Source organism: Lipophrys pholis (genome assembly GCF_963383615.2).
Source record: "Lipophrys pholis genome assembly, chromosome: 3".
NCBI lineage: Eukaryota > Metazoa > Chordata > Actinopteri > Blenniiformes > Blenniidae > Lipophrys > Lipophrys pholis.
In genome coordinates, this window is record NC_137627.1 from 26,865,963 (window position 1) to 26,882,828 (window position 16,866).

Below are 16,866 nucleotides of genomic sequence, written 5' to 3' on the forward strand. Positions count from 1 at the left end.
TGCGTGCGTGCGTGCGTGTGTGTGTGTTCTGATGTAAAGTGATCAGTAATGAATTTTGTGTTGCATTAAAGGAGCTGGGGTGGTGTTGTGTGTGTGTGTATGAGGGTGATGGGGGGGTTGTGGGTGGTAGGTTGGGATATAGTGGGGCTGGGGGGTGGGGGGGTGGATCAGAACATGAAACGAATAACTGACCAGTCGTGTCTGGGACTCTCTAACATGTAATCTAATGAAGACACAACAGAGAAGAAGATGGGGGGTGGGGTGGGGGGTGGGGGGGGGGGGTGGGGGTGGGGAGTTGGTCAGAGTTTAGGGGGAGGGGGTTGATAGTCAATGCTAAATCCATTAAGGCCTTGTGACCCCCCCCACTCCACCCCACCCCTCTATGCCTCCCCAACCAGCACACACATACACACACACATTTAAATCAAAGAAGCTCTTGTTCACTTAGGGGGGGGACTGCCGCTTCCTAAACGAGTTAACCATTTGGACTGTCAGGGCCAATGGCATGTCTGCTGCATGCACAGTGTATATGTGTACATGCACACATAAATGTGCACACGCACGCACGCACGCACGCACGCACGCACGCACGCACGCACGCACGCACGCACGCACGCACGCACGCACACACACACACACAGGAACATCTGGATGGACCTTGACTTGGCAGCACTGCATACTGACATGGTGACGAGGCTCCACCACGTCATGAAATGCTGAGTTGACAGATGTGTGAGATATCTGGAATTAGTTGGTGTGTGGTTTGAAGAATGATTTGATTTGAAAGCACATAAATCCTTCAAAGGTTGTTGTTTACATATTTACATGTTGCATCTTTCATAGCTACAGTATGTTATTATTCCAAACCCTGATAACAACAGGTGAAAATCAAAGGGCCATTTCCAGTCTGTTACTGCAGGTGTCTTATCTGTTACTGCAGGTTTCTGTCTGTTACTACAGGTGTCCTATCTGTTACTGCAAGTTTCTGTCTGTTACTGCAGGTGTCCTATCTGTTACTGCAAGTTTCTGTCTGTTACTACAGGTGTCCTATCTGTTACTGCAGGTTTCGGTCTTTTACTGCAGGTGTCTCATCTGTTACTGCAGGTTTCCAGCCTGTTACTGCAGGTTTCCAGTCTGTTACTGCAGGCTTCGGCCTGTTACTGTAGCCTACAACTTCACAGAAGAAGCCATCTTCTCTAATATCTCATCTCATTGTGTCTAAAGTGACTGTTCAGTCTTGTTTACAGTCAGAGATGTCCAACATGGCCGCCCAGTCGTACTGCGAGAACTCAAGTGAAAAACCTCTATTGAAGGAGAGCTGAGATAAATTCATGACACATTTTCACCTGGTGTGGTTTGTTACAAACAGCAGACATGTTGTCAGGATCCAGGATGGGTTTGTACATTAAAATGAACCCTTTATACAAAAATTATTCATCACCCCAAACTGAGCTAATATGATGTATTTTATCTAAAGTATGCCCACAATGCAAAATATGATACACAGATAAATGTATTTTAATAAAGAGAAAAACTCACTTTTCAATTGTAATTCACTTCATCTAACACTGCGTCTCTGTTTCTCTCTGCATGGATAATAAAATGTTTTAGTATTAAATAACTGACCTGTGGCAGAGCCCACCACGTCCCTGGAGGGGGACTCAGACATGGCGTCGGCCAGCCTCTCTCGCAGGCCTTCGTCGCTGGCGTCCGCCGAGCCCACGTTATGCCGCGGCACGCCAAAGCTCTCGGGCCAGCTCCCACACACCTCCAGCAAGGTCACTCCGCGTCCATCAAAAGGGCCTGATACAAACACACACACACACATCATTAATCAATTAATCATCATCCACAGCAAACTACCAAAACCCAACATTACTGATGATCCTTGAGGTAAGAAATCCCGACATCTTGGTGCCCAGTGATCAGGCTGAGTACGCAACAATGATGAGGTTGTGTCTGGAGCCTACAGTGTGTCCAGGAAGGAGATACCGATAATCAATACTTTGCTTTAGATGTTTTCACAAAGGTACACTATGTGCTGAACATACAGTGAAGAAAATAAGTATTTGAACACCCTGCTATTTTGCAAGTTCTCCCACTTAGAAATCATGGAGGGGTCTGAAATTTTAATGGTAGGTGCATGTCCACTGTATGAGAGATAACCTAAAAAGAAAAATCCAGAACTCACAATCTATGATTTTTTAACAATTTATTCGTGTGATACAGCTGAAAATAAGTATTTGAACACCTGTCTATCAGCTAGAATTCTGACCCTCAAAGACCTGTTAGTCCGCCTTTAAAAGTCCTCCTCCACTCCACTGTATTATCCTGAATCAGATGCACCTGTGTGAGGTCGTTAGCTGCATAAAGACACCTGTCCACCCCATACAATCAGTAAGACCCAAACATTCAGCATGGCTAAGAGCAAAGAGCTGTCCAAAGACACCAGAGACATAATTGTACAACTCCACAAGGCTGGAAAGGGCTACGGAGAAATTGCAAAGCAGCTTGGTGAAAAAAGGTCCACTGTTGGAGCAATCATTAGAAAATGGAAGAAGCTAAACTTGACGGACAATCTCAATCGGAGTGGAGCCCCATGCAAGATATCACCTCGTGGGGTCTCAATGATGCTAAGAAAGGTGAGGAATCAGCCCAGGACTACACGGCAGGACTTGGTCAATGACCTGAAAAGAGCTGGGACCACTGTTTCCATGGTCACTGTTGGTAATACACTAAGACGTCATGGTTTGAAATCATGCATGGCACGGAAGGTTCCCCTGCTTAAACCAGCACATGTTAAGGCCCGTCTTAAGTTTGCCAATGACCATTTGGATGATCCAGAGGAGTCATGGGAGAAAGTTTTGTGGTCAGATGAGACCAAGATTGACCTTTTTGGTCATAATTCCACTATGCGTGTTTGGAGGAAGAAGAATGATGCGTACTATCCCAAGAACACCATCCCTACTGTGAAGCATGGGGGTGGTAGCATCATGCTTTGGGGGTGTTTTTCTGCTCATGGGACAGGACGACTGTACTGTATTAAGGAGAGGATGACTGCAGCCATGTATTGTGAGATTTTGGCCAAAAACCTCCTTCCCTCAGTCAGATCATTGAAGATGAGTCGTGGCTGGATCTTCCAACATGACAATGACCCAAAGCACACAGCCAGGAAAACCAAGGAGTGGCTTCGTTTGAAGCAGATCAAGGTTCTGGAGTGGCCTAGCCAGTCTCCAGACTTAAATCCAATTGAAAATCTTTGGAGGGAGCTGAAAGTCTGTGTTACTCAGCGACAGCCCAGAAACCTGACTGATCTAGAGAAGATCTGTGTGGAGGAGTGGGCCAAAATCCCTCCTGCAGTCTGTGCAAACCTGGTGAAGAACTACAGGAAACGTTTGACCTCTGTAATTGCAAACAAAGGCTACTCTACCAAATATTAACGTTGGTGTTCAAATACTTATTTTCAGCTGTATCACACGAATAAATTGTTAAAAAATCATAGATTGTGATTTCTGGATTTTTCTTTTTAGGTTATCTCTCATACAGTGGACATGCACCTACCATGAAAATTTCAGACCCCTCCATGATTTCTAATTGGGAGAACTTGCAAAATAGCAGGGTGTTCAAATACTTATATTCTTCACTGTACATCCTGCAACTATGTCTAACACATTGGCGTCATAGCAAACGGAAACACTCCATTAACTTTCATTGCTATGCAGGTGATACACAAATCTATTGATCAGTGAAACCGGATGATACTGATCCACTTGGTAAAACACAGAAAGTCTCCTCCTCTGGGCCTGATTGTGCAGGTTTCTCTTCCTCTGCGTCTGTATGAAGCTGCTAAATAACTGCTTGGCTTGTGAGAGTTTTGCAATCGATGGACTGAGTGAAATCCTTTGCCAACAGGATTCAAGCACAAGCACAAAATAAATTATTATTTATTGTCATTGTGCCTCAGTTGTCTTTACATGAACCAACAGTTCATGTCTGAAATAGGTTTGTTCCACCAAATGTTACTCTAGTGCTCACAGTGTGATTGTGTCTGGATAAAGATCCTGCCGAGTTTCATTCAGTGTGTTTTTGTTAACAGACACTGATGTGTGTAATGACAGAGACAGATTGTGATGTGGAGGTTTGTCCCAGAGCTCCACAGTCCTGCGTGAACTTCTACAACACCTGAGTGGTCCAGAATATTGGCAAAAAAATTGTGATGATTTATTCCAGATTGATTCCTTTTGTCATTCTCAGGATCGGTGTGGAACTTCAGCTCAATATCTATAAAGGGGGCTCATCACTAGAGGGATTTATCTATTTTCCATTCATTTGCCCACTTCTCAAGAGTTATAACTCACACAAATGTGTTCTGTAAATTATGGAAATACACTGTATAACTCATAATTATAGCAATTTGATTACCAAAAATATGCATTTCGGTAGAGTCATACAAGTAAGTATTACGAGTGTTGTACACTGAACTGAAACAACTGCGACGTATTTCCTCAGTAAACTTATCTTGCTGAGCTGTTCATTTAGTAAGTTGAATGTTTGTTGCAATGAAAGTTTTTTTTCTCTTCAAAAAATCACCCAAAATATGGTTGAATTTCAAAATTTAAAAGCCTGTGGGCCTCTTAATATATTAAACTGAAAAATGATTTTGGGACTTTCATTTGAACAGTAAAAAGAACAGAATTAGCATCAATGATTTATTGAGTTAGATTTTTTTGGACGACCCTAGTGCATCTTCTGGGAGTCTAGTGACAAACCGCTGCGGCTGGTGTTGGACGTGTTTCACTTCAGGAGCGGCGCTGGACAACGCTGCATCGAACTCAGTGCAGGTCCCCGTGCTGTGGACAGCACAGGGACCTTTCCTGTGAGTAAGTGGTTAGAACTTTCACCTCACAGAGAAAAGGTCACGGTTCAAGTCTGGGTCTTTCTCAGTACCGATAGCATTTATTTCCTGTGCTTGAGCAGTTTTTTTTTTTTTTTTACTTTCCTACCACAGTCCAAAAACATGATTAAAAAACAAAAACAAAACAGGGAACTGTGAAGCTGCGAGACCAAACTCAATATAGTAAATTAAATCTGGAAAATACATGTTTGTCAGGAAATCAAATCACTGAATCACCATGAGGATGTGGCATAATTTAAAAGAAATGACAAACAAAATGACAAGTTACTGCAAGGTTTTTAAAAACTGAAATTATTACTAGAATAATGTTACAAATTCAGAAGGACTGTGTTGAGAAGTTCTTGTTGACTTGTTTGGTTCTGAATCTGAAGTCTCCTTCCTTCTGCTGGTCCGAGTTGAGCATCTCTGACTGAGCCCAGCAGATCAGATCAGCTGCTTTCAAGTGGCAAGTTCACGCACCACACACACATCCTGTAAGCAAAACACAATCTGCACGCCTGTCAAACCAAATCCACACAGACCTCCGCCGCATCTTAATCTTTCTCCTTTCTGTCTGCTGAGCTCGCTGCAATCACACACATCTTGATCTGTGGAGCCAGAGAGTCTGCAACCTGCTTCTGTGCATGGTGCGTGCGTGCGTGCGTGTGTGTGTGTGCGTGCGTGCGTGCGTGCGTGCGTGCGTGCGTGCGTGCGTGCGTGCGTGCGTGCGTGCGTGCGTGCGTGTGTGTGTGTGTGCAACATGCCAGGCATTCAAACACAGTGAACCAGGGTTGACTCTGTTAGTGTGTTGGTGTGGCTGCAGCCCAGAGAGGTGATGAAGGAGGATTATTTAGAGGAAGTTAACAAGGTGGTCCTGTGACTCCTCATGCTGAACGAAAACATTGCAAACACATGATCTCCTCATCAGCATGTCAGTGTCTCTTCTCTTCTTCACACCAAGGAACTACTGTACATGACTCTACGTCTCCTCTGTAGTGACTCTACATCTCTATAGTGACTCTACATCTCCTGTGTAGTGACTCTATATCTCTATAGTGACTCTACATCTCCTCTATAGTGACTCCATTGAGCTTTCACTACCTCACATGGGAATAAACATTTTAACCTTATTTTAATTTGCTCAACACACTAACTGTTAAAATTACTCTTCAACTGCAGTTCAAGGTCACACATGTTGCATTCAAACTGAAGAATTCAATAGATCTGAACTCAAATCTGTGTCACCTCCCTTTATGTCACCTGCACGCTGCCTTTCAACAATCTCTTATGTATTTGATATGTGGAGATAAAAAAGCTAAAAACCAGTGGACACATATAGAGGAAAGTAGAACTGCTAAAAATACTTCCCATAGAGATAGAAGGCTCAAAGGCAAAAGAGTAAAAACTATTTAACTCGTTAAATGTGGTTGAAAAATGGTGAAATGACCCAAATGGACAGAACTGCAGAAAAACATCCCAAACTGCTGAAACCAGTAGAAGAGAAGCGTTCAGCCCAGCTAATCACACAGGGAGAATGTGCAGCCACAGAACAATCCCCGAGGCTGATGTACCGTCAGGAGAATGAAAAGTGACATGCTTAATGATCATCTCCCTCAAACTTGAACCAAATTGCTTTGTTTAAAAAGTCACAGCCTGAAAATCCATCCGAATGAGGCTGATGATGATTAATGTTCTGCAGTTAAAAACAGATATGACTGGACTGCTTCATCGTATACTTCTTGAAAATATAGATGGTCGCCAACAGATCATAACATAGAGCTGGCTTTGGTTCGTCTTCACACTACTATTGCTAAACAGTCTAACTTAAGCTCTGATTTAAAATACGTGGTCCAAAGCACTGGTTTGAAGGAATTGTGTAACGCCAGCAAAAGATGCTTCTGCGTCTGCATGAACACAGTCTAATACCTGTTCAGTTCACTTCCCCTAACAGGAACAAAGTGAACGTGGAACGGCGTTTTATACAAGATGCTCCTTGTCGTGTTCATCTCCAGAATATCAACGAGAAGGAGAGCAAAACAAGTTTGGGTGATCATAGTGTTTCAAAGCAAATACAATGAAACTTTAATGACTGACATTTAAACAGACTCATGTGACAGCAGATTTCATGAATTGCTTCATTTGATAGGGCTAAGCTTTGGCCACCAGTCAGTAGATGAACGTTGTTAGATTATTAAGTTTGGAGAACACATGCGGATGAATGAAAACTGGACTCCCACATCTTGTAAACACACTGCTGAATGTGTCTGGCTGTGTGTCTCAGACGAGTGGACACGCACTCAGACAGGAATGTTCCCCTGGTGCTCTTGTGGGTATCAGCAAAACACCACAGAGACACAGACGGGACGACTTCAAAGGAATAAGTGAAAACCAGGACAGGAGGAGCTTTTCTCCTGGAAAACAGCAGCTATATGAGCAGAGGCCCAGTCTGACCACGTTGGTGCAAAGGATCCATAAAACTGGGATTGGAACTGGAATAATCAAACATGAAAAACATTAACTGCAAGTGTTAAGAAATAAATGTGACATGAAACAAATAAAAAAAATTCTTTGTCCTTGTGTGTCATTGATGCGTTTGTCATTCCATGTGAACCAATGGTGGTGGTGGTGGTGGGGGACATCCTATCTGTAGTAATGATTCTGATTCAGTATTGACTCTATTGGTTCCTTCTCCACTAATTCCTACTCAGCCTTACTCAACATGACTCTCCTCGCTACTGACGCTTTTCCACTACGTGTTGTTCCCCGCTACCAACTACTACGCATCCGAGGTTCCAAGTGAGCTGAGGCGAGCAGAAAATGTGACGTCAGCAGACGGCAGGCCGCAAACACAAAACACACACACACAAACACACACACACACACACAAACACACACACACAGGCTTTGAAGGGGAGTCCTTTGAAAAATCTATCAAACACACACACACTGTAGTCCTGCTTCTGAAGAGAAGTTATCAGGGAGCCACTGTGTGTGTGTGTGTGTGCGTGTGTGTGTGTGTGTGTGTGTGTGTGTGTGTGTGTGTGTGTGTGTGTGTGTGCTTTTGGAGTTGGAGGTCGCCTAGTGTTATCACAGCAGGGAGCATGGACGCCCGTGCAACCTCTCACCCCAGCATTAGCACCTGTCACTGGGCTGCAGCGAGGCTGAGGCTGGCCAGGCCTGGACGCACACACACACACACACACACACACACACACACACACACACACACACACACACACACACACACACACACACACACACACACACACACACACACACACAGACAGGCTGATAACCGGTGGGCGAGCGGATCAAAGGGTTGTGGACGATAAGAGCTTGGCAGAAGTTCGGCAGGGCTTCAGCATTATCTTGGACCAATACGTGTATTTGAATTCTGAGAGCTGCAGAGTGAAACTACTGAAGAAAGTTAGCAGTGAAGGGCTGCAACCATACATGTGCTCCTGCTTCAAAAATGTTTCCTTCATTCATTCAACTGAAAACCCCCAGCTATCAGCTCATCCAGTCGTCCTTCATCCATCTTATTAAACTTCCCTGCCCTACAGCCAGGACAGCTCACCTGCACATTACACACACACACACACACACACACACACACACACACACACACACACACACACACACACACACACACACACACACACACAAGCGCGCGCCCATTGAAGGACACACATTTACGCCACACTCTCAGCTCAGCCAGTATGATAATCTAATTTTAACCTCCAAATACAAACATTTAGTTAACATCCTAATGTGTCCATTTGTTTTGGTGCAAAATTCAATTCATCTTTTCATGAAACTTAACTGCAGTCATTTGTCCTTCCTTGTACATCCGTCTGTATAAAACAACTGTGGCTGCATGCTTCTTCCAGTTAACATTAATATCTGGTCGCACTGTGAGAACATGTTGAAAAGGTTCTCAGTGAAACTTTCTAGGGATTAATCATTCACAAACTGCACAAATATGACGCTGCAGTGATTTTGACTTTGACCTCTGAACTCTCAGTTCCTCCTCGACTGATTTGTAAAAGTGTGTGGGGAAGTGATGCATCCATTAATACATGTGTTAAACCTGGAGGAACTACAGCCGCTGTGCAGCCGCTGTGCAGCCGCTGTGCAGCCGCTGTGCAGCCGCTGTGCAGCCGCTGTGCAGCCGCTGTGCAGCCGCTGTGCAGCCGCTGTGCAGCCGCTGTGCAGCCGCTGTGGGCCTGGTGTACGGTGCTCGTCTTTCCAGCCGCTTGTCCTTAAATATTTAATCACACTACAGCAGCAGGACACACGCAGGGCGTCTTCACAGCTTTAATACATATTGTGATGATAATCCTTCAGTCTGTACTGTAAAGTTAGTGTTCGGAAAATTCTGATTTTGATGTTTATAATTGTTGAAGATTACTTGAACTTAATATATTTTTCATTCTTTTAGGTTTTATCTTTCTTAAATTAGATTTTTTTTTGCAGCTTCTACCACAAAATAGAAAATATATTAAATATGTAACTTGACCAAACAAGAAGTTTTTGTTTTCTACCATCCATGTCCTCAGCTCACCCTCTGTGTGAACATATTTATATTCAGCTGCAGTCTCTTTGAGTCCGAGCTCTTTAAATGAAAGCTTTTTCCTGATTGAACATTGACTGGTCAGCCTGACTCTGCACTGAGTCTGCTGGTGAGCAGGACAGCCTGTTATTTAACACCAGCCTCACTGTCACACACAACCAGAGTGTACTTCCTTAACAAAACAACAAGCTCTCATTAGCGTCATTAATTAGGTGTTCATAAGAAAACTTCTCCTCCACCAACACCGCAAGAAGATCTCAACCTCTTTTTACAGACCAATCACATGTTAGTATTTTCAGTCGTTAGTTCTGTACATCTGTATTTTAGTCCGGTTTATTGTGTTTCTGCAAGCTGCACATTTCTGCTTATGTTCGAAGGATTGAGGCCTCGTTTACCCCACAACGTTTCAAGTGAAAATGCACCGTGTTCGGGTTTTCGTTTCAGAAAAGTTTCAAGTTTACACAGAAATGTCCTGAAAACGATCATTTATACGGTTAAACTGAGAATGGTGTAGTTACCATGTTGGCCCACGAGTTGGTGCTGTCGTTAGTTTTAATACTGAAAGCATCTGAAATGTTCTGTGCTACAGAGTTTCTCTTCCTCTGACGTTCTGTCGTTATGGTTCAGTGCTGCGTCGCCTACCGCTGGGCTGGTGTCTCAGACCCGAGTGAAAACACATCATTTCTAAATTTTTATGTCAGAAAACTTTCACGTTCTGAAAATGATGTAGTTTTCTTGTTGGTCCACTAGTTGGTGCTGTTGTCAGTTTTAGTAATGAAGCCACACACACATGCAGCAGAGAACAATGAGCTCTAAACATTATCAAAGGGAGAACACAGACATTCTAGTGGACAGACTACCAAGTTGGATTGTTATAACGGTGACTGTCAAAATAAAACTACCAAGTTGGATTGTTATTATTGTGATTGTCAAAATAAAAGTACCAGGTCCAGGAGAATATGGACTGGCAGTCATGACAACACGGAGGAACTTTGTTCTGATTGGCTCTACTGAGCATGTGCAGAACTATTGGTTACTATGGCCATGGAGACCAGAACCAGGACCAGAACCAGAGTTATTGCTGTCTATTCGGGACTGAGCGAGTGTTTCCAGTTGTGTTGTCATTGACTCTGAGCAACATTCCCGTGTAACACACAACACAGGGTTTTGCGTTTTCACCGGAAATCGTTGCAGTAAAAAGTACTTTGGGTTATTGTCAATACATCAATAAACTGATTGATCAAATCTCATTGACACATGTGGGAACTCCTTTTTAATCAGACTGTTTTCACTGAGCTCAGAGGAAAAATCTACCAAAGATCTTCTGGTGAGGAGCGAAGGAAAGCAGAATGAGAAACATTAGTACTTTTGTTATTCCTGTTGGTTCTACCACTTTAACTTCTAAAACTTTCAACATAGTTCAATAAAGAACAGCCTCCTGGAGAAGAAACAATGCCTTCTAACACACACACACACACACACACACACACACACACACACACACACACACACACACACACACACACACACACACACACACACACACACACACACACACACACACACACACACACACACACACACACACACACACACACACACACACACGCCACAGTTTCCAGGTTACCTGTGCAGTGGAGTGTCTAATGTCTGGTTAGTACAAATTCAATTAGGCTTTAGTGCGAGGCGCTTGATGGAGCTAATTCCTTTATGATGGGGGCTGTATAATCACTGATAGTGTGTACAGGGGGTGGGGGTGTGTGTGTGTGTGACAAATAGACAGTTAACCAGGAGGAACATGTTGAACTACATGAGGTGGAACAATGTCCAGTACAGAATCGGTGCTGTTCACCTCACTGGTTCTGGAGTCAGACATCACTTCATCTTGGATTTCTTTGTTAGAGGATTTCAAACTGCAGGTTTCTTCCTGTTAAAATCATGTTTTGTTTCTCCAGTGTATATGATGGAAATGTACATATTTATCAATTATACTTTCACAAAACCTTTTTTTCAAAACAAAAGTCTGTGAATTTTAAAATGTTATTTTAGAATGTATTGAAATCGGTAGAAACTATGTTCAGTTTAAACTATAGTTCTTTTTAAATTGTTTTCCAAGTAATGGAAGGACTCAGTTTAGAAGATGATGTAGTATTCATGTTTTCACAAGCCACACAGTGAAGTCAGTGCTACTCTGTTTGAGCAGTTACCTCTCAAGTCTCACTTTATGTCTTCAAGGGAAACAATACAATCATGTGTTAAAAATGTAAAGAAAGCAATTACTTGGCACAGTCGCCCCACAGAAGACCATGGACCCCCCGCTGTGTGAAGGCCTTCACATAACTCTACTTTACAGGAAAAGGTAACGTCAATCACAAACGGTCGTATCTCCAAGGTTGACGTCAGAAATCTGACCTGGTGAATGCAGAGCAGTTCATCTCTTGAATTTCTGCGCTGCATAAAAACAGCATCTTCAAAAGTCTGTTCTAATCTCAGCATCAGGGCTGGATATTGTCAGAATCAAATATAAGTAAAAATTATGTGATATTCTGGGTGGGCCCACGTTGCCAGGGTTTGTTACTGTGGGTGGATTAATGAACATCTACAGATGTGAACACACACCTCTGAGAGCAACCTCCATTATATCAGCAAAAAGGCCAACACACACTGGTCATATGTCAGTGCCGAAAAGGGTTTTAAGGAATCTGACATTCACTCATACTCGAGTACAAGGACACCATTCACTGTACACACAACTTTATAAAAACACACTTTTAATAGACTTTCACTCACACACATTTATGTGACTGTGCTGTGAACCCAGACTGACATCCCTCCAGGCTGTGTGTGTGTGTGTGTGTGTGTGTGTGTGTGTGTGTGTGTGTGTGTGTGTGTGTGTGTGTGTGTGTGTGTGTGTGTGTGTGTGTGTGTGTGTGTGTGTGTGTGTGTGTGTGTGTGTGTGTGTGTGTGTGTGTGTGCGTGTGTCAGTAAGGTCCTCGGAGACACACGCTAGCTAGCTGGTAGAGGTTGGTGTTAATGGAGATGTAAGCTCACAGGATTAGCAACCGTAGGTGTATGTGTATGTGTATGTGTGTGTGTGTGTGTGTGTGTGTGTGCCTTTCATTCATTACGTTAAGGCCAGTGTTTTTAAATCATTTACTCCCTCAGCAGTCTCTGTGGTGTCGGCTAAGTGTTAGTAATCCCCATCAATACTGGGGTCTGCCTCAAGGCACTTTACTCACAACCACATGCACACACATGTACACACATGCACACACATGCACAGACACACACTCATGTACACACAGAGACATATGGCTCACAGATATGAAGACGCATTAACCTGTATGCTGTTAACTGCAGTGCTCAGACTAATACACAGGCGTTTACCACCCACTGAGCTCATTTGGTGCAGGTCAAAGTGGACAGCAGCAGCACTCAGAGCAGGTTAGGGCTCGGAGGCGTCCGTCTCAGCACCATGTCATCTCACACACACAGCAACACACGAGCAAGGCTCAAACTTTGTTTATTTCCAAAGTGTAAACTCGAAAATGTAGCGAAGCCACATATCCCCACTGAGCAGAGCTTCAGTGTGTGGTTCTGCTCCAACTTGGATCCACTGAAACCACACACCAGGTCTCCTGGTCGCAACCTAAACTAACTTCATGACTGAGATATACAGTACATGTCTAAAGAAAAGTCCTAATCATGGACCAGAATCAGCTCAGCACAGGGTCCGATCCAGCCCTCCTAATGACTCCGGCTCAACGAGTCAAAATTAGCCACATTTTTCAATTTGTGATTTAATTACTGGAGACCAGAGTGTTGACCTGAGGGTTCCTTCACACTAAAACAAGTAAAGCACAAAACTTCCATTGGGACTTGGGCATCCGTTCACATGTGGACCTTTTAGACAACGCCCTGTCGTCATGTAGACGGTGGAAAGTCTGCAACTCATGACTCCCAGTCCATATTCCCCTTGGACTTGGTACTTTTATTTTGACACTCACCATAATATCAATATAACTTGGTACTTTTATATTGACCGTCACCGTAATAACAATCCATCTTGGTAGTTTTATTTTGACAGTCACCGTAATATCAATCCAACTTGGTAGTTTTATTTTGACAGTCATCATAATAACAATCCAAGTTGGTAGTTTTATTTTGACAGTCACCATAATAACAGTCCAACTTGGTGGTCTGTCCACTAGAATGTCCATGTCCTCCCATTGATAATGTTTACAGCTCATTGTTCTCTGCTGCATGTGTGTGTGGCTTCATTACTAAAACTGACAACAGCACCAACTAGTGGACCAACAACAAAACTACATCGTTTTCAGAACGTGAAGGTTTACTGACATAAAACATTAGAATTGATGTGTTTTCACTCGGGTCTGAGACACCAGCCCAGCGGTCGGCGACGCAGCACTGAACCATAACGACAGAACGTCAGAGGAAGAGAAACTCTGCAGCACAGAACATTTCAGATGTTTACAAAGAAGCAACACAATTTGGAGCTAAAATAACCAAATTGTACCTTTTTTCTCTTAACTCATCCATTGTTGTGAACAAAAACTTCCCACTTCATCATCTGTTAAAGTCCAGAGATCATACCCCAGACTTATACTGACTTACCACCAGAGAAATCTGCCATCAAAAACGTTTCACTTTCAAACTGAAGATAAGAGTTTAGCTTCATGCATTTGACAAACTACAAACCATTGATCACCAATAACAGTTTGAAGTTTCAGTGGATTTGGCTGTTTCCTGCTTTCACCCTGATCTGCTCTGTATGGAATCGGATGAAGCTAAAGTCAGAGGAAATCCTCCCACTGAGACCTGACATGAGACTCACAGTCAACAGAAACATGAGGAAGCAATGGCAGGGTGAGAAGATGTGGACCTTTATGAGGACGTCTGGTGTGTGAGGTTTCAAGTCAGCTGCAAAAGTTGAACCACAGATGGATTGAGATGGAATAAATATGTCACAGCAAAGAGACTGAAGTTTGAGTTTGGTGAGCAGATTAGTCACATTGATTTAACCATTTTATTTATGTCATCAAACTTAAACAGTGACAGACATGCTAATCTGTTCAAAACGTCCAGAAGTCCAACTCGGACTGGTTCTTTACTCCGGCCAAATCACTTTATGTATTTTATATATATTGTTTTATGGATTAGATTTATATATGACATTTATCAATCTGTTCTGTGTATACAGATTAAAAATTAGCATGTTGTTTATAAAGGCCCCGTAACATTTAAAAATATATTTTGTCTTGTGTCCATGTGCTTATTATTCATTAAGCTCAAGTTATGTGCCAACTAATTTCTGAAAACAAGATTATTGTGTGAACAATCAGCTCCTCTTCGCTTGCTTCATGTAATATGACGGCAGTAATATGACGACTCTGGATCAATTTCTAAACCCCTCCCTCATTAATGTGAAGCTTTTGCAGCTTGGTGGAGTGTTTACACTGCACCAACGGCACAGGTATCTTCTGTCAGATATCATTTATCAGATATAATCTATCAGACATCAACTGTCAGATATCAAGTATCAGATAGAATCTGTCAGTTGTCATGTTGAAGTGACAGTGTGACACTCTTATAGTGTAAATGACTACATGTCAATCAGACACTGGGACATGCCCTCTCCTCCCTGAACCATTCTCACTGGGAATTTAAATATATTATGAAGGACGAAATCTCCAAATCATTGTTAACTACATCATCCACTCCAATGGAGGGAGATGATGGAGAAGTAAACGGAGTATTTTCACACACATCACCGTGACATCCGCTAAGTTTCAGAGTATTTTCATGGACTGAATGCTTGCGTGCCAGTAGCACTAATGGTGACGGAACTGAACACACACTCGTGTTTACACTCAGATCAGGTAAACACTCACGAGTGTGTGCACACATGTGTTTTCTGGGGAACTGATCGTGCTGCTTTGTAATATGAAGTGGTGAGCAAACACACTGATGTGGGCACCTGAGAGGACACACACACACACACACACACACACGCACACGCACACGCACACGCACACGCACACGCACACGCACACACACACACACACACACACACACACACACACACACACACACACATACACACACACACTTACAGTGAACAAAAACTGACTGAGGTGGTTTCAGGTACCACCGCAGGGTCACACTGATAACTACAGAGTTTAAACTACAGCAACATTCAAGTACAACTGTCAGGCAGAAAGTCTGTGAAACACACTCCGTTAAAATAGAACATCACACTCATTAAACAGGTTATTACATGTCAAGTACAAACAGTAAACTTTATTAATAAACTTTGTCAGAAAACATCACTTATTGTCGAACAACATTTGTTGATAATCTGTCTGACTTTATTATTTCTTTATTTACTCTCCTTTCATTAGCAGACAGAGAGTCTGATTGGTGACAAGAACTCAGTTTAAAAGATAAGCGTCACATCTTCAGGGCAAACAAGTTCTCAGACATGCAGAAATGTTAGGTGTCATGAATTAATACATTGCTTCACACGCTTAACATTTAACCCTATTATTGTCTTATGTCAGATTAATTCCATTTCAATATTAAATATGAGAATTGTTTTGTAAAATTTTACCTTTTTTCATGTATTTACCTGAACATGTCAAAAAGAGTTCAATAGTTTGTGAGTAAAACATTTATTGAATTGTTTTAGCATTACTGTGTGACTATTTGTTGATTTTTGAAATGAAAAAAACATCAGCACAAGTCTTTTATATTCTGTTCGGTGGTCCTACCGTCAAAATAATCCTTACATTTTATTTAAAAAACGAGGTTTAATGCGGGTTCAAAAAACAAAACAGGTTCAAACATTTGAACTGCAGCTACCGTCATCACATCATTTGATGAGCTGACACCAGACAGTTCATCATTTAGGTTCAATTCAAATTTACTTTGTGTTTAATTCATTCGTCTCACAAAAACCTGCTTCCTCCAAACCAGGGTGTCGAACTTGAGGCCTGTGCGCCCAAAAGAGGCTCCAAATCTACCAAACCACCAAACAAACCGCAAACATCTCAAAGAAAACATGGATTTTGATGAAATGTCTCCAGAGTCGGGACACACCACACTGAGAGCCCAGCTGAGACATCAGTGAAGTGCCATTAAAAAGAAGCTACCTGGCTGCTGTCAAACCAGCCTCCAGGCCGTGCTGTCAGGGAGCCTGTTAGAACATTTCAGTGGATTTTGCACCAGAAGGTTTTATAGAAATTGGCTTTATGTTCAGATTGGAGTCATTTTCATTTGTAATTATTTGGGTTTGTGAAAATATAGACAGTTGTATCATCTGCGGAAAGAAAACCTTTCAAGTTTAAATTTCAAGGCTATTATGGCACTATTTTACTGC

At 42.5% G+C, this 16,866-nt stretch overlaps 1 protein-coding gene across 1 annotated transcript in view; it reads right to left on the reverse strand.

Annotated features, from left to right (window-relative positions):
- Positions 1 to 16,866, reverse strand: part of bcas3 (BCAS3 microtubule associated cell migration factor) — a 415,011-nt gene that overhangs the window by 42,025 nt on the left and 356,120 nt on the right. The window contains exon 23 of the mRNA XM_080459250.1: positions 1,627 to 1,803. Within this exon, the coding sequence (XP_080315376.1) occupies positions 1,627 to 1,803 (177 nt within the window). The remainder of the gene's footprint in view (positions 1 to 1,626; positions 1,804 to 16,866) is intronic.